At 39.7% G+C, this 23,267-nt stretch overlaps 1 protein-coding gene and 1 pseudogene across 1 annotated transcript in view; both read right to left on the bottom strand.

Moving 5' to 3' along the window:
• RCAN3 (RCAN family member 3) overlaps positions 1-22,656 on the bottom strand; it is a 35,180-nt gene extending 12,524 nt beyond the window's left edge. Inside the window, exons 1-2 of the mRNA XM_037828163.1 lie at positions 22,325-22,656; positions 14,739-14,993 (exon numbers count right to left, since the gene is read on the bottom strand). Coding sequence (XP_037684091.1) covers positions 14,739-14,933 — 195 coding nt within the window. The 5' untranslated portion in view covers positions 14,934-14,993; positions 22,325-22,656. The remainder of the gene's footprint in view (positions 1-14,738; positions 14,994-22,324) is intronic.
• Positions 1,929-4,428, bottom strand: LOC119527773 (annotated as a pseudogene).
• Positions 22,657-23,267: the final 611 nt, after the last annotated feature.

The raw sequence follows: 23,267 nt of genomic DNA on the forward strand, positions 1-23,267 counted from the left end.
ATGTGAGAATTGGTAACAAATCCCAGCCCTTGACACTGCACCACCAGCAGCATTGGCCTTTTCCTTTTAGCCTAAAGGTTGTTTGCTTTTTATGAAAAGAGCAGAGAGGACAGAGGAATTGACTACAAGGCCCCCTGAAGGTAAGAGCAGATGGAACAAAACTGGGGAGAGAACGAACGGTGAAAAGTGGAGAATTCTGTCTCAACAACTTCTCGCTACCCCATTGGGCTATTCTGTTGTTGACAGGCATCTTGACGGGGCAATTAGACTACATGTAAGCAATTATTTAACCCAAAGCCTCAAATGCACACATGGAACACTTCAGGTTTGCAAACTCACCCAGGTGCATAGGCTCAAACATACAGTTTTGATCTAAGACATGTGAATTTCCCAGGAACAGGGAAGACTGTTGTAGTTGTCCAAATTGCTGTTCCAAGTACGCAGGCTTCAGCTTTCAAAGTCACTATTATAGCAGACCCATGATTCGGTTTTCCAGGATGTCCTTCGCTTCCTCTGTCTTACTCTCTCCTCCATCCACAAAAGAAGAGAGATTAGGCAACTCCAGGTCCAGCTTGAATGTTACACCCAACCACTGGCTTCTATTAGTCAAGAGCTTCTTGCACATGTACCATTTCTCCCCAGGAGCTAGAGAATGGTGTATACCAAGCTGCGGATGTTCCAATGGCCCAGTAAGAGACAATGTCATCTGCGTGGTGATCTCTTTTCTGTGCTTTCAGTGACTGAGCACTGGCTTTGATGAACTAGTGCCAAACCACCTCCACTTCTGAGAAGGGGACCACGAGTAAACAGTGTCTGTTCCTGAGGGCCAGAAACTCTCTGCTCTTTGGCCTTTGGCATGGATAAAATACTCCTACTTGCACCTGGCAACAGTCTATTCACTTTTTCAAACATAAACATAAAACCACAAGAGAAAGAACTCAGGAGGAATGCACCACTTGAATAAGTAAGTTGAAGGTCTTATATAGTTTCTACCAGCCATTTGCCTTCTGAAGTAATAGAATTCTGGACCCAGACTGTTTGGCTCGATCATATAGCAGTGTGACTCTCGGCAAGTTTCTTTACCTTTCTGGGTCTATATGTAGCTTCCTTCCCTGTTAAATGAGGATAAGAACAGTACCCACTTTATAGGATGGTTGTAAGGATAAAAAAAAAAAAAGTGAGTACTTTAAGTCATAGAACAGCTATAATACACAGAAGTACTATTACCATTATTAACAGAAATAGTCTTTTTCCAATAGTCTACTTGCCATTCTGTAGTCACAAAAAAATAGCTGTCCAACATGGATTCTCCAGGAAGGAGGCAAATGCACAGTGACGACACATGAACCACATGGCAGGCACCCTGGAAGTTGCCAATGGAAAATTAGAATCTGTACCTTCTAGTAGTATTTTAGTGATTAAGATGCATCATCCTGCTGGAATGGTTACCTAGGAGACATGCCCTCCCAGGTGACTAGGGAGTAGTGGGTGAGCCGTCACAGGAAGATGGAGACAGTACAACACTGATTAAATGAAACCAGTGATCATCTTTCCCTTCAAGAAATACTTAACTTGACCCTGACCTCTCACCCTTTGAGGCAGAGAACACTGCTTCTCTGGTATAACACTGAGGACTCTGTGTTACTCTGGAACGAACTTTTACATGAATTGAGGGAGAGGATAGCAGGGACTTTTATTTTATTTAATATTTGTTTAGATTTATTTCATGTCTTCTTTTCAAAGGAATAAATGTAATTAAAAAATCAAAAGAGAACTTAGTAAAATTATTTATTCTTAGTATACAGAACATAATTTTAAGATCCCGTATTACTTAATTTTTCAAAGCATATTTATATCCAAGTCTTTGAAAGTGGACTTAGAGGGGAAAAAGGACCAAAAAGTTAAAAAAAAAAAAAAAGGTGGTGAAAAGAACTCAGAAATAATTTAGTTCTATTATATGTAAAGCAAAATTTTAAATATGACAGTAGGCACATCCATGGAAATTTTCTGGGAGGAGAACTATATAACTTCCATTTTGCTCCAAACACTAAGACAGTCAAAGGAATCTGAAAAATACATGGTTTAATTAAGACCAAGTTTTCATGCACTCAGTGTACACTAAAACTCCTGATTCCATACATATATATATCACACATATATATCAATGTAGAAACACAACAAATGTTGGTGATAAAGTTACATTAGATATTCCACGATTCTGGAGGGAGGGAAGTCTGTTTTGTACAATACAGATGAAGTCAAATGCCTTTGGAGAAGTTCTGGTCAAAACAGTCCTCTATATTATACGCAAGAAGAAATCATTCCTTCTACTGACATTGTGGAAACATGCTTCACATAGTAAGGACCTTCATTCAGGTAAATTCTGAGCCTCAAATAAAATTTGGGTTCCCAAAGATTTCTGCGATTGTCTTGGAATTGGCAAGTGCTTTTACTAGTTCATACGTGGCATCCTTTGAAGCTTTGTCATATTCCACGGACTGGTCCATCATATATTCTACAAAAGCTGGACTATTAAACACAAGTTTCTGAGCCCAGGGTTGTTTTGCAATGGCTGTGAACACTTTAAAGGCAGCACAGTGTAGTTCAGGGCAGGGGTGATTACTGATGCCACAAAAGAGTTCCAATGGGTCCCAAGAAAAAAGGAAAACCAGGATTCTATCATCCTCAGGAAGCCATCAGTTTGCTGCTCAGGTAGTTAATACAGAAGAGATGAAATTGCAACCAAAGATCTAACTGTTAGCTCTGCTGAGGCTTTCTTTGCTTGATGCCCTAATCTTATGAGCAAGCATTTGAAACAAGTTCCTCTTTTCTGTAAAATCCATTTTCCTTCAATATTGGATCCCAGGATTGCAATCGTGTCCACTGCTACACCAATCGTGGTGAAGTCTTCGCTTTCTGTCATTTCAAAGACCTTTTCCACAAGGACAGCATAATGCTCACAGATCTGTTGAGCACTATCCACTATAGCCAAGTTTCCAAAAAAAACTGCATAAACCCTGGCAAATAGAAGCTAGAGAGAGAGTCTGAATCTGCCCCAACCATTAGGTTAGAAATCTGGTCAATTACTCTTTCTTGTGCAAGGTACTGTTGTCCTTGATGAATATATCCCAGTGATGTCACCATTTCTATACAGGTATCTGTCACTGTAAGCTCTCTGAAGAGCCGGGTTACCAATCTGCTGGTGGTACAGTAGTTTAAAAATTCTGGTGACACAGACAAAATCTCTACAATTAGTTCAGATACTCTGTATCAAACAATGACATTTCTTTTCATTACATCTGTCATACCATCCTGCAGACTGCTTTCAAATAAAGCCACCAGTCCAGCTTGTGTTAGTGAGATTCTTGACAAGGATTTGATGGCCGCTTTCACTACAGATAAATTATTTCCACCAAAACAGTGAACGATTTGTTTCAGTTACTCAGAATTATTCAGAATCTCAAAAACAGCATCAGGATTTTAAACAGTTCTTCCAAGTTGGGTGTTCCAGTTTGCTAATGCTGCCATTATGCAAAATACCGGAAATGGATTGGCTTCTATAAAGGGGGTTTATCTGGTTACAAATTTACAGTCTGAAGGCCAAGAAAATGTCCAAATTAAGGTATCAACAAGAGTTTACCTCCAGTGAAGGAAGGCCTATGGCGTCCGGAAAACCTCTGGGAAGGCACGTGGCTGGCGTCTGATGATCCTGGGTGGTATTCCAGCTCCTCTCTCAGCATCTGTGCATTCGTCAGATGTTGCTGTTGGGGCATCTTGTCCTCTCTTAGCTTCTCCGGAGCAAACCCTGGGCTAGCATCTCCAAAGTGCTAGCAAAAGTCTGCTTCCAACAGCCGTCTCCAAAATGTCCCTCTCAGCTGCTCTGAGGTCCTTCTGTTTGTGAGCTCTTTTATAGGACTCCAATGATTAAATCAAGACCCACCCTGAATGGGCAGAGTCCATATCTCCAAGGAAATCATCCAAACGTTTCACCCACAGTTGACTGAGTCACATCTCCAAGGAAACACTCAAAGGATTCCAACCTGATCAACACTAATACGTCTGCCCCCACAAGATTGCATCAAAGAACATGGTGTTTTGGGGGACATAATATATCCAAACCAGCACACTGGGACAGAGTGAAGATTTTTATAGAATGATCAGGGTGAGTCAGTTCACTCTGCAGGTCAACTCTGAGGTTCCGGGTCACATGAACTGGTTCCACAGCTTGGAGCAATTTCTTTGAATGGATACCCACAAAGCAGGCTGTTTATAATGGTTCTCGCTGAGCAGAGAGAAGAGCACGCCAAGGTGTAGCTCCGCCACTTGCTCGCAGAGATTGCTGAGCGGCACGGCCTGCAGCGTGCACATCTCCTCCAATGGTTCCAGAGGAGTCACCTCCCTCTGCAGCGCCAGCACTTGGACTGCCATCTTGCCCCTGGAACTTTTATTTTTATTGTAGCTATAGTTGAATTTACATATTGAAAAAAATATATCGCCTCCACTTTAGTGGCTTTTAATCTTGCTCATTGATTTTTTCCTTTTATTTTCTATTGGCAAAATCAACTGTTTGATGATAGCCTTGGAACTGCTTTGCTATGCATGTATTCATGGTTGCCAAGCCAGCAAAAGCACCCCACTTCTCTGGTAACAAAATCTGTTGTAGTTTGCTAATGCTGCGGAATGCAAAACACCAGAGATGGATTGGCTTTTATAAAAAGGGGGTTTATTTGGCTACACAGTTACAGTCTTAACGCCACAAAGTGTCCAAGGTAACACATCAGTAACTGGGTACCTTCACTGGAGGATGGCCAATGGCATCCGGAAAACCTCTGTTAGCTGGGAAGGCACGTGGCTGGCGTCTGCTCCAAAGTTCTGGTTTCAAAATGGCTTTCTCCCAGGATGTTCCTCTCTAGCAAGCTTGCTCCTCTCCAAAACATCACTCACAGCTGCACTGAGTTCCTTCTCTTTGAGTCAGCATGTTTATATGGCTCCACTGATCAAGGCCCACCCTGAATGGGTGGAGCCACACCTCCATGGAAATATCCCATCAGTTATCATCTACAGTTGGGTGGGGCACATCTCCATGCAAACAACCTAATCCAAAGGTTTCAACTTAATCCCCACTATCATGTCTGCTCCACAAGATTGCATCAAAGAATATGGCTTTTTCTGGGGGACATAATACATTCAAACCAGCACAATCGCCTTCACTTCAGTGGCTTTTAATCTTGCTTATTGATTTTTTCCTTTTATTTTCTATTGGCAAAATCAACTGTTTGATGATAGCCTTGGAACTGCTTTGCTATGCATGTATTCATGGTTGCCAAGTTAGCACGGGATGAAATGCCACTTAAAACAAATGATAGTGGCTGATAGGGAGTTATTAAAGTATAGAAAGAAAATGTGCATCAGTGAGCCAAGGTTCCTCTTCATTAAATTCATTAAGGTCGGTTATGCACAAAAATAAAAAAAAATGCTTCACACTTGGACTTGCCCATGTTCTTAAGGACTGACAGTGACTCTGAGATACAGTCTACCTTTTTGGTCTCCAGCTGAATCTTCTGTGCGTGTGTGTGTGTTTTGTTAAATTCTTTCTGAAATGTTCACTCACTCACTCACTCACTCCTCACTCACTCACTCAAAAGGCCAGGTACTATTCTAGGTGCTGGGAATACAACAGGGGACACATGTTGATCATTTGTGTGATTTCTTCCAGGGTAGAAGTTTTCTTTCTGGTGGTTTTTTCCCAGAGATATTAGAGAATAGGGATGATTTTTAAAGTTAGGGACCCATCATTCCAAAGGCATATAAACTAGAAAGAATGTCAGAAACAACCAGGGAAAGGAATGTAAATGTGCTATTTGTTCTTTAAAAAACAAAAAAGAAAGAAAGAAAAAAGGAGGAGGCATCCTTCCTCTTCTTGAACGTTCAATCCAGAAGCCATTAGGTGGGCCAAGTAAGTTAGGTGTCCATGCTGGGGGCCAGGAGGGCTATAAAGGCGCAGAGAAGGGTGTCAGCATCCAAGTGGGTTGAGGAGGGTGATCACTTTGGAGGGAGCCTAGCAGAGGGTGTTGGAGCTCAATGGGGATGAGGACAGTGTTCCCACAGAGCAGCAGCCCAACATCAGTGTGGAAGCTAACATGGAGGGAGGAGCGTGTCCACATGGGATGACCGCCCAGAGCAGAATGAAGATGGAGGTATCCCAGCAAAGGGGCAGGCTGACAGGGTGCCAAAGCCCTTGCAGGGTGAGGAGGACATCTGTGTGCAAAAGCAACTGAGCGTGGGGTATATGGAGCCCAAGTGGGGTGAGGAGGGTGTTTGCAGTAGGGCAGTCTGGCAGAGTACTGGATTCCGAGCAGGGCAAGGATGGCACCCATGGGAATTTCAGAACCCAGGTTGGGTGAAAAGGACTTCTATGTGGTGGGTTGGCCAGGCACAGGGTGCTGGAGGTGGGGTAAGGAGGGTGTCCACATGGAAAAGGGGCAGTGACAGTTACATATGGGGGAGTAATTGAACAAGTAAATATATTAAGGATAATGAGACCTAGTTTTCTGTTAGAGAAATGAGTTAAAATTTTGAAAAGGGAGAAAATGCAAATGAATTCTTTAGTATTAGACAGGAGTTGGACCCATAAGTGTAAATTCATGGCTTTTGATATATATATAGAGAAATACATATGGATATAAATATGTATATGCAGTTCTGTCCACTGAGAGGCCTAGGAACAGCAACACTCTAAGAGCAGTGAGCACAGCTAATGCCCGTTTCTTGATTTCTAAATGCTGTACTCCACTGAAAGTGAGCTCCTTTGGAGAACTGGGGCTCCTTCGAGAAATGACTGATTCCAGGGCTGGGCAGGGGAAGTACAAGATAATCTTGGAATAGCTCATGCTAGAAGTAAGGTGGTAATATAAGAATGATGGCAACATATCAGAAAGACACAGAAGCCAACTGGAAGGTGCAACCACTAGCCAAATATGGGACAAATTTGAGCATCAACATAATGACAATAGCAGATTATAACCAGTGAATAAAATAGGAAACCATGAATCTTACTGATATACATGGATGAATACAATGAAAGTATGTTGAGGAACAGACTATTTACATAGTTTCAAAGTAATTCCCCTCAAAAATGCTAATTACAAAGGAAAAAGGAAAAATCTGACAGTGAAAAAAGCCTGGCAGACACTGCCTTAATCAAGGGATCAAAGTGCACTTCATCAGTAATGGGACAAATCGAAGTCTTGCCACCTGACGGGATGCAATGAGAAGGGTGTCTATGATATTCTGTGATATTCCTGCCAAAGATGCAAACCCGGAGTCTAATTGAGAGACATGCTCAAAAATAACTGGACAGTAATCTTTACAAGTGTCAAGGTCAGGAAAGGCAAGGGAAGGCTAGTAATTATTCCCAACTTAAGGAGACTAAAGAGACCTGACAACTAAACACAATGCCTGATATTGGACTGGATATTTATGCTATAAAGGACATTACTGGGACAACTAGCAAATCCTGATTGGGTTCTGAGGATTAGAAGTGAATAATATATCAATGTTAGTTTCCTGATTTTTTGTTTTTCTTCAAGGAGAATGCCCTGTTAGCAGGAAATACATATTGACGTATTGGAGGGTGAGAGCCATCATTGTTGGCAACTTACTCTTAAAATGGTTTGGGGAAGAAATTTCTTTGTACGTAAAAGGAAAAAAAGATATGGTCACTAAAACTAAATTGTGAGGGTTCAACATAAGCGTTGGGGAGTGTTGGTATCTTGACCCTGTGGATTATCTTCCCGGTCTTATTCAACACATATTTCATGACAGCAGGGTTCAAATGTGAAGCTCTGGGCCAGGCAGTGAGGAGGCAATGCACCTGCCTGTTTCAAGCTCCTTCCTTCCATAGTTTCCACATTCCAATCACCAGAGCACCCTGCTTTAGACAGCTTAGGAAGGAACACGCATGGGCAAAATGGCTGTTTCTTAGAACCCAAGAGCCTCAAAGCCTACCTTGATTTGGAGTGGGACAGATCTTTTCCAATTGAAATTAAGCTTATTGGAAAATAAAATAGTGATACAGGGAAGGTGCCATTATCTCAAATTTGTTTTGATATATGGACCCTCAATAAATCAAGATAAAATATAATAAGGCATTTGACTTTAATGTATATACATACACATCGGAGATAAGTTAAATTATATTAGGATTAATTTCAATTAAATTATAGAAGGCCAAGGATTATTAAATATTATACTGGTTCTTTCTCATTACTCAGGTCTCACCTGAAATGTCACTTCTTTGGACAGGCCTTCCCATCCACCCTAGTTAAAAATTCTACCCATTAAGCCACTCTATCCCACTGCACTATTTTCTTCCTAGTACTTGTTACTATCTCGTTACTTGTCTGCATGATTACTATCTTTCTCTCCTTAAGCTCCAAGAGATCAAGCACTTCATCTTGTTCACCCCTGTATTCCTAGAACTTGGAACAGTGGCTTGCACAATGCTTAATAAATAATTGAATCAAGCTAGAACGTGGAATCTGTAAACTAATTATCTCTGATAACACAACAGTCGACCTTATTATTCAGTGATACTTTAATATTGCTAATAATTAGGATACCTACCTAAATGATCTAATTTCTTTTTAAACTCTTGGTTTCTGAGACATTGCATTTATAATGGAAGCTACAAATCTAATCGAAGGTAACTGAAGATAGCCTTTTCATTTAAAGCATCTTAATATATTTCAAAATTCCTAAATATTATAAATTTTATGGAATGATCTGAAGACTTGTGTGAACTTTGCTACCAGTCCATGACAAGGCTCAGTAGAGAAATTAAGAGAAAGAGTTTGGAAATTTTTATATCAAGTTTGTATTGCTGTGACATTTCTATCGTATTTTACAAAAGTATTGGTCTATAACACTTTGGGGAAAAAATGGTCCTATACCACAGATAAGTTTGAGAAGCATTCATCTATAGCTTATCCAAAAATGCATCAAAATATAATAAAAATGTAACTACAAGACCAGCAAAGATTAAAACTTCAGAAAACATAAACTGTTGGTGAAGCTATGGGATAATCGGAACTCTTATACGTGGCTGTAGGAACGCACGTGGCTGTAGGAACGCACTTTAGAGCATATATGACAGCATCTGTTAAGACTGAAGAAGTACAACCTTACAAGTAATTCCTAGTTGCATACCCCTGAGGAAGCACACACATACACAGGAGACACATAAGAATGTTTATAGCACCACTGTTTGTAAGAGCAATGTATCAAAAATAGCCTACATGTCCATCAACACAAGAATGGGTAAATAAATTGTGGTATATTTAAAAAAATAGGATACTATATAGCAAGTGAAACTGAATACACATTTCAACATGGATGGATTAATCTTAGAGACATAATGTTGAACAAAAAAAATTAAGCAGAACTTAGACAATGATACCACTTACAATAAATTTAAAATAATGTAAAATAATATATATTTCATTAGTGTTTTATAGTTTTCAGCATATATATCCTGCACATATTTTCTGAGATTATACTTGAGAATTTCAAGTTTTTTTATGCAATAGTAAATGTTACTGTTTTTTAAATTTCAAATTTTTCAAGGGTTTTCTGCTAGTATACCAAAACACAACTGATTTTTGTATGTTGACACTGTATTCAGCAACCTCACTAAACTCACTTATTAGGTCAAACAGATTCTTTTCTAAATAATCAAGTTAATTACAAATAGAGACAATTTTAAAAATAGTATAAACATATACACATAGTGACCCCATGGGACAAGAGTGAAGTCCCAGGACTAGTGAAACAGGGAACGAAGGAAAACTGGCTTAAAACTCAAAGGGCTCCAAGCTGATCACCTCTATGGACAACTGGGTTGAGATCCTTGTAGGAGCCCTTTGAGGAGCTGGGAAGAAATACCTCAGAATTGTTGATACACCTCAATTGTCAGCTGGAGTATCAGAAGATGGGGGTACTTATTCACTAGCTTGAGTTCCCCACTGGGCAAGGATTGCCCTCTAGGCTGCTAACTACCTCACACTTCGAAGTCTGCACATGCTTCAGTATGGCTGAGCAAGTTCACGTGGACAGAGAAGCAGTGGGACAGAGTGAAACAGACACCATGCAGCTGAGGCTACACCTGCATACAGCTGGTTGCTATAGCAACAGCCAGAAGTGAAAAGGTACAAGAGGATGTTAAGTGGGGCAAAAGAGGTGTCTTTTATATACATATATACACACACACATGCACACATGTATTTGTGTGTGTATATATATAATACAATACAAAGAATGCTAAAGTCAAGAAAAATTAAGCAAGTTTTATTATTCTGTCTCTCTAAGCCTACTTTGACTAGGATTTCTTCTAGCTCTAAAATTCTGTTCTCCAGTAATTAACCCAGCCTTGAAGTGAACTGAATTTTACTAATTCTGAGCCAGAATGGCACTCCAAATTCAATTAAACAAACATTTACTGAAAACTTGTGTTCCAGACACTGTTAAAAACACAGTTCACTATAACATAAACACTCTTCCTCCAAATCCCTTTGGATTATTGATGTAATTTATTTACCATATTTGTATCTGTTTTCCATCTGTTGCTCTTGTTCTTTTTACATTCCCTTTTTCAATTTCCTAATTTAAAACAAATCACTTTCCTCAAAGGATTCTACTTCTGGATTGAAGGTTGTGTCAGAACCACCCAACAATTAATTTATTCTGAAAACCAGAAGACAAACTCATTCAGCTAACTTTCAAATAACATTTGTTTTTCTTCAATAATATTCTCTACTCTTCTTTAGATGGAAGTTACAGAACCAAATCCTTGATAGAAAGACTTAAATAAATAGTACAAACTACAAAAGAATTTGTATATCCAGGATCATAATTTCAGTTTAAATCTCCACATGTACTAATAAACCTCACTCAGTTTATAATTCTGTTTCTTGATCACAGCACTGCATCACTAATCCTCAACAGCCATCTTACAAAATCCATTCATTTAACAAATGTTTAATAGATGCTACTCTGTACTGGGGAACTCTATTAGGCGCTGAGTGAGACTGATCAAAAAGTAAGACTAGGATAAGAAATAGAAATATCACAATATATCACAACTATTATTGCAATACAAATCAAATGTCCTGTGGTGAAGTGGTCAGTAGAAACAGTTTCATATACAAAGGGCAGTAATTTGCAAAGGGACTACAATCAAAAAGCCATCCTTCATTTTATAAAGTCAGCCCTATCTAGAATATTGCTTTACATCAACACTTGCTGAGTCCTCAGACACACAGACTTATACAAAGCAGAAAGAACAAACAGTCCTATTTTTACGATATAAAAACCTATATTGCATTTTGAAAACACCACAGGTTCAAATTAGAAGCAAGTCTAATTTTTCTTATTTTAAAGGGGAAACTGGGGTTAAAAACAACAAACAAGTTAAGTACAATTACACAGGGGTGAACCCAAATCTGTAGAAGAAAAATAAGTTATTAAACCTGCAGTACTCCTGATGGAGCTATTGATAAGGTGAGCATATGTATGAAAACTAACAACCATGCTGAATATATAAATTAAAAAGATAAGCCTTTTCCTCAGTTTACTTCTCTTACAGTTTATTACTCTCTTTACTTAGCCACCCCCCCCACACACACACACTTTAAAGGAAACATACAGCCCAAATCCAGCAATCTAAAATGAAGATTCACTGGAATGAAAATGGCACCTGTGTTATTTAATCTACTATTCAGAAGCATGTAAATGCTTATTCCAACAATTGGAAAGTTATAAAGACAAAAATCTTTTCAAGTCAGGAAAAAAACTAAAATTCTTTTGAAAATAAAGCACATAATTGCAATCAAGACTTTTTTTTTTGCACTTACATGAATGACCTGCATAAATAGGTTATTCCAAGGAAAAAGTGAAGCAAAATAAGACATTGACAATGAGAAGAAAAATGTACAGGAAACATCTGATTCTTCCTATATTTTATATCCAATTGATGATCCCCACAATTTTATAATATAAACATTTCGTATTTTACAGTTTCAGACATTACTGTAAAGACTATTACATAAAGTTTACTGTGACTAAGAATTATACATAACCTGAAGCCCACTAAACTCTACAATAATTTCTACTGAAATTATTTCCAATGTAAATTTAGCTCCAAATGGTTTTTAAAATGAACATAAACAAGAATTTGCCCCTCAGACAAGAAAAAAAAAATTCCTAGGCTACAGTTTAAAAGAAAAAGTTAAAATATCTAGGATTGTGATGTATCTTGAAAGAATTCTTTTAATTTTGAAATAAGCTATTACTACATATGGCTTCTTACAATCACACAGAAACAAAGTTAATTTAATTAATTAATAGGAAAATTCAAGGCTCTTAAAAAGTATGCAAAAGAACTGAAAACAGGGACTCAAATAGATACTTTTATGCCAATGTTCATAGCAGCATGATTTGTGATTGCCAAAAGATGGAAACAACCAAGGGTTCATTAATAGATAAATGGGTAAACAAAATATGGTACACACATAATGAAATATTGCTTCACTTTCTCCTGGAATAACCCATTTATGGGGGTCATTCATGTAAGTGCAAAAAAAAAATGTCTTGATTGCAATTAAGTGCCTTATTTTCAAAAGAATTTTAGTTTTCTTCCTGACTTGAAAAGATTTTTGTCTTCACGAAAAGGAATGAAGTTCTAACACATGCTACAACATGGATGAACCTTGAAAACATACTAAGTGAAATAAACCAGACACAAATGAACAAATATTTATGATTCCAATCACATGAAATCCCTAGAATAAGCAAATTCATAGGGACAGAAAGTAAATTAAGAGGTTGCCAGGGGCTGGGAGAAGGGGAGAATGGAGAATTATTGCTTGATGGGTACCGAGTTTCTGTTTGGAGTGATGAAAATGTTTCATAATGCATGGTTACCCAACATTGTGAAAGTCATTAATGCTACTGAATTATACACTTAAAAATGGTTAAAATGGCAAATTTTATGTTAGTTATATATGTTACAACAAAATTTTTTTTAAGTATGAGAAAACTAGGAAAGATGATTTCAAGATTACTAAATTATGACTGAACTTAAGAAAGGAAACAGCATTAGTAAATGAAAACAAACCTGAACAATTCAGGTTGGCAGTTATAATGTCCCTCCCGTGCTCCACTTATTTATCTCTAGGGGATTTCCCGCAAGAGGTTCCTAAGTGGCTCCCTGCTCTGGTCTCTCCTCCCGCCACTCTGCCCTACATATGTAGTCAGTGGACCTTCCTAATGATGGTTCTGACTGTCACTCTGCTCAGAAATCCTCAGAGGACATTTACTACAGAAGGGCAAGCTGCTGAGCTTGATGAACCCATACTCACCTTTCCAACCTGATTCCTCTTGACTTTGGCCACATATCCCCTAAATGCCAGCCACAGGGAACCATGGGCTACTCCCCGGAATGGCACACACTGATTCAATTCTATTGTGCATTCTGTTCCCTCTGCTGAAATTCCCTTTCTCATCTCTGCAAGAATCCTACCCAACTCACAGCTCTTCTCAAATGCCATCTCCCCATGAGAACTTTTATTAGAACTGTCTGTGATCCTCTTTCTTTTGACACCTCAATGTACTTTCAAAGGTCTCCAAAGGCACTTAGAACATAATCACTTGACATCTCCACCATAAGACTTAAACCATCCAAGCAGAAGCTGTTAATTCATTCTCTATCCCCTGAAGCAACCGGAACAATGCCTACTGGAGTATGTTTTGAGTCAAACTGTATTGAGTTCTGCTCCAAGAAAGTCACTGGAAGGAAAATACTTTGAGTCCGTAGATAGAAGAATAAAGGGCTGGGGATAGTATTTTGAGAAAAAGCCTCAGAACATGAAAAATTTATAACCAATGACAGAAATATTTTACTTTTTTAGGACTAAGACTTATTCTACTTTTGTAGGACTAAGACTTTTACAGGACTAAGCCCAATGACAGAAATATTTTACTTTTGTAGGACTAAGACCAATGACAGACCTATTTTACTTTTGTAGGACTAATTTGTAACCAATGACAGAAATATTTTACTTTTGTAGGACTAAGACCTTTTGTAAGGGCATGATGAAGAACACACAAAACCTCTCTTTCCCATTAAATAAACTAAAGAAGAGTTCCTTTAAAAACAAAAACAAAAACAACTCATTCATATTCCCCAGTTAAGTTGTAGAAAGTAAAACAAGAAATGTTAGCAATTCTGTTTCAATGAAATAAAAAATAGTCCTAGTAGCTTATATGTACGTATAACCCCCAATAAAGCTTAAAATAATTCCTTCTTTTGCAAATTTATTCCCAAGTAATAGGATGCCAGGTTAAAAATCACTCGCTTTTCTTTAACTATAGGCTCCAATGAATGAATGAATGAATAAATGAGTGGATTTAATAAGACTTGATTCAGTGTTCACTATAAGCCAGTGCTTCTCAAAATATTTGTGTGGAAGATTTTTAATCTGTCTGTTGCAGACTGATATTCCTATAAAATACAATAAAAATGTTGCAGCAATGTCTCAAGAATGGCATGCACTCTGTACTTGCTTTGCCTTGGAATAGTAACAGATTTCACAAACAGGCACTAGTCTGCTCTCAAGTTTTTCCCTGAATCCACATGTATCCAAATGCTACCAAATGAAGGGAAAGGTAGGGAATATGCCTACCTTCTGCTCTTGCACCTCAAACACAGCTTCATGGACACTGCAAGCAAAAAGTGAGGTAGGCAGATCACTTAAATCCATCATCTCTTCCAAATCGTCTTCATTTTCACCAAAAACCATCTCTTCTTCCTCTTCTTGATCACTGCTGCAGAGATCTGACTGGCTGTCGTTCCACGATTTCATAGTGTCCCTTAGCATTATCCCCTAAAAGCAGGTCTTTTCCGTTTTTAAAGTTCTAGGATGTCTACCAGGCACACACTGTTTAAAAACAACAACAACACAGAGATAAGACTTTGAAGGCCAAATAATGTTCCAATCAGTCAATTTCCCAAGATAGCAATTCATCAAATGAAGCAATTTTATTCAGGAAAGATAAATCAGCCTTTAAATCAACTCATCACAGTCCTCATAAGTAAATTCTATATATACTAATTTGATTTGCTTAGTGTATTTTACATAATACACTTCACTGTCAATAATATATTAAGAAAAAAAGACAAAAAGTTTTCTAGTTAAAGTGGAAAAAGGACAACACAAAGCGAGATGATATCAATATGTATACTAGTTTACAAGCAGTAGGAAGAAAAATGTGAACCAGAACTGCCTTCACATATTTGTTTTGAGTGTTAGTTCTACAACACTGAAACTGGCACAGCAGAGTAAAACCCACACTGATTCACTCACCATCTGCACCCTGAAATATGGTCTGTGATGAGCTGCCTTCTTAGCCAATTGGTACTTTTTCAATATACTCTCAAAGTATTAATTTACACAAAACCAAATGTTCTATAGCAAGTCGGTCCTTGTTAATGTTAGAAATATTTACAGTAGGCAAAGTTCAACAGAGCAGACAATCAAAAACATGTCTTTTTTTCCTGAACATTAAAAATCACTAATTTTAATCGAAGGTGTGGAGCTCAAAGTGTCTCTCCTTAAATAATAGAACAAGTCTGTGCCGGTTTGAGTGTATTGTGTCCCCCAAATGCCATTATCTTTGTGGTCTTGTGGGGCAGACGTTTTTGGTGCTGGTTGGATTTGCTTGGAATGTGCCCCACCCAGCTGTAGGAGATGATTCTGATGAGATGTTCCCAAGGAGGTGTGGCCCCGCCCATTCAGGGTGGGCCTTGATTGGTGGAGCTATATAAATGAGCTGACTCAAAGAGAGGGAAGTGAGTGCAGCTGGGAGTGATGTTTTGAAGAGAAGCAAGCTTGCTAGAAAGGAACGTCCTGGGAGAAAGCCGTTTTAAGGCCGGAGCTTTGGAGCAGATGCCAGCTGCCTTCCCAGCTAGCAGAGGTTTTCCGGACGCCATTGGCCATCCTCCGGTGAAGGTACCCGATTGCTGAGGTGTTACCTTGGACGCTTTGTGGCCTTAAGACTGTAACTGTGTAGTGAAATAAACCCCTGTTTTATAAAAGCCTATCCATCTCTGGTGTTTTGCATTCTGCAGCATTAGCAAACTAGAACAAAGTCTTATATTTATATTGCCTTATATGGGCTATTTATGAGCATGTCTTTCTTCTCCAATGAACTGCAGTCCACACCCACACATATGAAGATGTTGCAGTATAATTCAAGAAATACCTATCAGGCACAGAAAAATTAAGTGGTTATGATTTTTATTCTCTCAATATTATCTAATTTGTGGCTTTCCCTTTTATTACAAACAACAAAAAACCGTGACTGTGTTTACATATAGTACATTACAGAATTGCAATTATAGGATAAAAATAGGTGCCTCACACTCCCTTATACTACTGTATCAATCAGGGAAGACTACTCTATAAAAGTACCATCTTCACACATGCCTATGACGTGCCAGGTATTGGGGACACTTGATGAATAAAACATGGTTCCTAACCTCAAAGACCTCTCACCAAAGCAAGAATTTTTCCTCGTCAACAATGTTAACTATTCCACTCTCCTAAAGGACCCTGTTCCATGAATTGTCTCTGGTATTTTCAACTTCTCCTTTTCCACCTGTCTCCTCGGCCAACATAAACATTTATGACCCGTCCCCACCTTTCTTAAAAAGAAACCCTTCCATTTGGATGCTACCTTTCCCTTAATCTACCCCTCTTTCCTTCTCCTTTCCTCCCAGCCTCCTTGAGAGTCACCTATATTTGCTGTATTCACCTCCTCAGGTCCAGCTGCTCCTGAATTCAGTGCTGCTGGGCCTCTGCCACTGCCTTTTGGCTGGCATAGCCCTCATGATGGGCAAGAAGGCTTTCCTCATAGTCGGAACCTACCTCTGTAGCACAGGACCTCGCCAGCCATCCCATTCAGTCAGTCTTCACCTTTCTGGGCCCCTACCTCCTGGGTCCCAGCCTTTCCTGGCTTGCCTTCCTCACTAACTGGTTTTCACTGGCTCCTCTTTCTCCACTTACCTTTACAACCTAGTCTCTTTGAGGGTTCAACCCTGATCCCCTCTTTCTCATATTACTCTTCTGAGTGATTTTAGCCACACCCAAACATGTAATTACTGAACCGCCAGTGCTTCTCAACCTTTTTTCCTGCTTCCTTATGGTTCTCATGCACAACATGCATCTATCAATACTGTCTCATTTCACACTATAATTAAGCCATAGAGGATGTCACCAAAATTGAGGGGGAGACACAGCAGAATCTTAGGGAATGAAGGGAATGGGAAGTTTGGAAAGAGGACCATGTCCCCAAGAGATTCTGATCTGCTTCTCAGTCTTTCCTGCCTATGCACATTGAAAACCATCAATCTATATGACTTTTGAATTTACAAAGCCATTCTCACCCCCTCCCTTCTAAGTTTTGGACTTGTATTTTTAGCATTCTATTGAACATATCTACCAAAGTAGACCACAGATACTATACTTTTTTTTTTTTATAGAAACTTATTCCTTTAATTATATTATTGTGCTGGAAGTCTCCAATCTGGAAGGGGGATGTGGGGGTGGGAGTGGAGGGACAGTAGCTCATCATGGCTTTCATTGTACTCTCTTGAAGACTAAGTTGTTGGGTAGAGTGTATAGCTCTATATAGCTCTCACAGGTTTGTTCATTTCTCTGTCATATACTTAAATTATGACTATTTGTTTACGAGTCACTCCTAGCTACCAGACTGTGAGTTCCTTTGAATCCCTTGTCCCTGGCATAGTTTCCACCTTAAAGTATATGTATAATATGGACTGCTAAATGAAAGCAGATAGCATTGTGGTTACACCACTCATGCGGCAGCACAAACAAAATAAATTTTAGTTTTGTACAGGATTTGAGACAGATTCTCAAAGGAGGTTATGGTGAAACTTAAAGGATGAACATAATTTCAGTAGGAAAAGAGTGGGGTACATTCCAGGTAAAGTGTAGAGTACATGAACAAAGGCAGAAAGACAAAAAGATCAGCATATACAAAGATCATGTGACCTGGCATGGCTGGAGTATAATGTGTTTGGTGAGGGTGGACGCGAAGAAGTTACAAAGGTAGGCATGGGCCAGTTTGTGCTGAAAGAAGTTATGATTTAAAAACCAGTCAGTATCAGCATGCCACTGAAGGTTCTTAGGCAGGAAAATGATATAATCAACCCTATTTAACTTTCAGTATCACTAAAAATAGGATGATTTTTATATCTTATCTCTTGGAGGCACTGTTTTTATCCCCCCTCACATCAACCCATTAAAAAAGGGGGAATAAATAATGCCTGTGTTTTTGGGTGACTAGAGAGCTGGGGAGCTGGTAATGGCTAAATTTTTGAAATTTGAGAGAGCCAACCTATTTTTGATATGACTTTTTGTTTGTTTCAAGTTCCTTTCTCCAAACCCTAAAAAGGAAGAAAAAAAAAAAAAAAAAATCAGAGCACAGGAAACAATCCTTTATTTGACTTAAGAAAAATTCTTAGAATTTTCGTTTTCTGTTTTCTCCCTTCATTTTTGGTTAGCTTTTTCTTCTGATATAATTTCACACAGAAAAAGAAGTAAGAATAACACAAGGAACTCCCGTATAAGACAGAGTCAACATTTACTCACATTTTGCCTATATGCTTTAACATTCTCTCTCTTTTTATACATGTGCATTTTTTGGGGGAATCATTTGAGCATAAGCTGGAGATAGTCTACTCCTTTACTCGCAAATACTTCAGTGTGTAAGAACAAGTTCATTTTCTTGCATAACCATAACCATGGTACAATTATCAAAACCATACTATTAAATCCACAGCCTATATTCAAATTTTGTCAATTATCCCAATAATCTTTTTTATAGCTATTTTCCCTTCTCTCTAGATTTGAACTCTGGCTCCCCCAGTACCCTGTGTTAAGTATTAACTTCTCCATGTTTCTGTTTCTCAACTGTAAAATGAGGGATAATAATCATACTTACCCAATAAGGATGATAAGAGGAATAAATGAGTGACTACATGCTAAGTGTTCAGAATAATGCTTTGCATGTCAACAATGCCCAATAATTAATTATTTTTATATAGACATAATCTATGGCAATGCACTGTTGGACCGAAAGGACCCCAAAAACATCAGAACCATTGCTGATGTTAATAAATCACATCCCCAAATGATCCAACTCCAAGAAGCAAAAAGGCAACAAAAATTAAAATAACATTTTGTATCATTTCAAGGAAACTATTCAGCGGCAGACTGAGATTCAGTAAGATGAGACCCAAGGCAATTACTGGAGGTAGTAACATGGCTAGTCGAGAACTAGCTGAATAAAGGCTAAAAGCCACAGTGCCTTTTTATGGGCTTTACAGAATTTTATGTTGTAATACAGTGCATAACTTATGAGAGACATTAAAATTTAGATTCTCTTGCTAAAGGTAAGCCATGAGTTTTTTGTTTGTTTGTTTGTTTTGGATATCACTTAGGTCAACACTGTCAATCATTCCATAATTTGTTACATAAAAAATGTAGTTATATTTTAATAGAAAGGGAGATATGAAAAACATCAGCCAGTGGAAATGACAATCCTAGCACATTTGGAAGGAAATGAGATTGGTACTTACAGGGTAATGCAGCTAGTACTTATACTTAAAAGGTAACTCGGTTTCACTAAGGCCAAAGAAAAAATTACAGAAGGACATTGCTTCTATGCCTTTATTATTGGAGCTGTTGCTAACTTGGCCCCATCTGACCATAACGAGACTAAGCCGTCCCTTGGTTTACTAACTCAGGGAAATATTGACAGTTCAGCAGAACATGATGAACCAATATCCTTCAGCTTCTGTAAGCAAAGGTCTGTGCTAATCAGGGTTTAGCATCATCTTCAGCGCAACTGTAGCTGGGCCTGGCTTCTGGCAGACGGTTTCTTCATGGAAACATCAAATGAGTGGAAAAACTCCAAGCATCATGACCATCTGCTCTGCTACAATAAGCCCTGTGACAAAAGTACTGTAATCCATCAAGGCAAAATGTTAAGCACATGGAGTCCACTTTGTACTTTAAGTTCTGATTGGAAAAAGGTAAATTCTTTTTCCTCCAGTCTTTTTTATAAAGTAATTTCTCAAAATAATATGCCTCTAAACTTTGTGAACATTTTCAAAACCCAAACAGGATTTCAATACCTTAGCTAGATACCTTTATTATTTTTTGATGTGTTTAAAATGCCACTGAACAATCCTTGAAGCATGCAAGTATTTCATTTCCAGCTCTACAGGTGCCCTGCTGAATGACTTTGGAAAAGTCAGTTGGCTTCTCCATGTTTGTTCCCTCACATATAATATAAGGAAAACACAGACACTGTTGAGCAACTAAATTCATTTTAAAAATCTCTAAATTATAAATTTAGACTTAATTTCTTTAAAAACAAAACAAAACAAAACAAAACCCAAAACCTCAGAATTGTCAGTGTGGCAGAGTTCTGAACTGCTATCATGCAAACATCTAGCTTCTACTCCCTCCTCATGTCACCACTTACAGGTGCAATTTTAGCATTTCTTAATAGGTCTGCTTAAAAAAAAAAAAAAAAAGCTTGGAGCAACAGTAACGTAAAATAGGTGAAAATCAGATTTTTGCATTCTCTGTGTGTTTTAATGACCTACACCTTGTTTTCATATATAATTGAGAATTGGTCCTAATGTAATTACTGAGTTTCAGTGCCCCCCACTCCCCCACCCCAGAAAAGTATTTATTAGGACTAGGGAGATAACAGAAACAAACAACAACATCAACTGGAAAGACATGAAGTAACAGACCAATTCTATTTGTTTTGCTGTATACCATTCACTTTTCCTCAATGCCACCTCTGAATTCTAAGAGAAAAGTGGAGATTCACTGTCTGACCTCTGCCTTCTGTGGTTTTTTTCAGGTCTAGTTAACAAAATGGTATCCAATGTTAAGTCTTCCATTATTTCACAGTCTTCAGCCTAATGGATTTTCAAGTCCAGAATTTTTCCTTACGTTCTGCTTAACTCTTTCAACCCAGAACTCCTCTAACCACCTTACAATTTTTCATTTCTATTACCTAAACGTTCAAATATTTAAAAGCTTTACAAGTGTTATAACCCAATAGTGGGAAAAATCTTGTTTTCCCTAACAGCACTGAAATCTCTTCCTGAGCTAAGAGAAAAAAAAGGTTTGCCAATGCAATAAAATGCAGAAAGCTCTTGGCATGCCTAAAGAATGGTAGTTTCGAGCCTTTCACTGTCTTTCTGCATCAAAAGTTCATTTCTAGAATACAAATATAAAATCCACACGAAAAGGGACAAATCTGTGTAATGCATAAACATCTAGATCTGGAATCTTAATATTGTGTGTTTACAATTTAATATTTTGAACCAGAGTTAATAAAATAGTCTTGGAAGAAACTATTTTGTCGTATATAATAGCAACAAATAAGTCAACTGCTTCTCTTATCAAGATTTCGTCAAGGACTTCTACGAAATGCTTAGTTCAAATAAATGTGGTGTTTTAAGTGAATTTCAACAAGAGGGAGCAAATATTTTTTGGCTTTCAGCACTACACTAAAACATCATTTTAAATAATCCCACTTTGTATCTGAAACGCGGATCTGAACTACTCCCTCAACTAGAAACCTAATCCCTCAAGGGAATGGTTAGATTTTGCATGAAAGCTGGAACGAAGGAACCTACAGACCACTATTGCTCTACCTTGTCAGGCAACAGACGGAAACATATATTCAAGTTTCAAGAAGTTACAGAATAAGTAACACGATGATTATCCATGCATCGTGCCTGGGGGGAGGGGGGATAGGCAAGAAAGAGAGGGGCTTCCAACTTCCGGCGGTCCCAGGCTTTCCCACCGTACCTCTCCTGCCTTCGGAAGAGGCTGGGCCTATCATTTTCAAAAAGTCCAACAGTTGTTGGGAGAGGAGAGAAAAACATTTTTGTTTGTTTGTTTTATTTTTCAAGATCCCACCCCAAAGGCTGCCAGACAAGAAACCTGGGCGCGCGGCGGGCTGAACCCGGAAGGCGAGCGCCGCGACAGCATCTCTCGGGTCTCGGGCGCAGGAGAACCCACCTTTCCCGGGCGTCTCCGGACAGTTTCTTTTTTTTAACTTTCCGTAGCCTCTTCCCCCCACCCTCTCCAGTGCTGGCTGCGAAACCTACTTCGAGATGCCGGGCGCCTGCTCCACCATGCAAGGGGCGACTCACCTGCGCGCCTGGCCGCTGTAGAAGGGAAGGAAAGAGGCCCGGGGCGACCCGACGGGGCTCGGGAGGAGCCGGGGCGCCGCGACAAGCGAGGCTTCGAGGAGACGCGGCGGCCAGGGACAAAGGGACTTGGGCCGCCCCGGGCCGAGAGCAGAGCCGGGTGCGGCGCCCGCCACCCGGAGCCTCGGCGCCGCGCCCTGAACGCCGCGGGAGAAGGCGCCTCAGAGAAGACGCGAGCGGCGTCTGCAGCTGAGCGCAGCTGCCCGCGTCGCGCGCGCTCCTCCGGTAGGGCGCGCGCGCTGGCGCAGGCGCCCGAGGACGGCGGCTGGGCGGGGGCGCGCGGGGGCGAACCGGGCGCAGGCGCCCCGGCAGGAAGCGGCCCAGCCCGTTGCCCGCGCCGGCCGGGAGACGGGGAGGGGCTGGGTGGGGGAGGCGGGGAGTGGGTTCTGGCTGCGCGCGCGCACTTCGCTTCGCCCCGCTTTCTCCCATCCTGCCTGTGAAGGAGCTGGAGCTGTCACACTGCGTCGGGGGCTTTAGGTACCCCCCGAAAACAGGACCTTTGGCGACCGTCTCGTCTTCCATCGTGACCAGAAATAATTTACCTCCTTTTCCTGCTCGCCCCATTATGTCGCTCACAAGAACAGTTAATGGGAATATTATTAACATCTGCTGAAGGCCGGTTACTGTGTATACTGCGCCGAGTGCTTTGCGAATTTCATCTCATTTAACCTCATAGTAACCAGTGAACCGAATTTTATTATCCCTATTTTATAGATTAGGAGGGGCTTCCATGAGCCTAATTGCCAGAGAAGAGACAGCTAGTAGGAAGCTGAACTGTAGGTAGCCCCCAAGTGTGCGACTCTTACCCCAGACTCAACCACTGTAGGATACTACCTCCTCCTTTGCCTCTACCTCCACCCCCCTTCTTGCTCCTCTTCACCTTATG

Source organism: Choloepus didactylus, chromosome 2 (assembly GCF_015220235.1).
Source record: "Choloepus didactylus isolate mChoDid1 chromosome 2, mChoDid1.pri, whole genome shotgun sequence".
Lineage (NCBI taxonomy): Eukaryota > Metazoa > Chordata > Mammalia > Pilosa > Megalonychidae > Choloepus > Choloepus didactylus.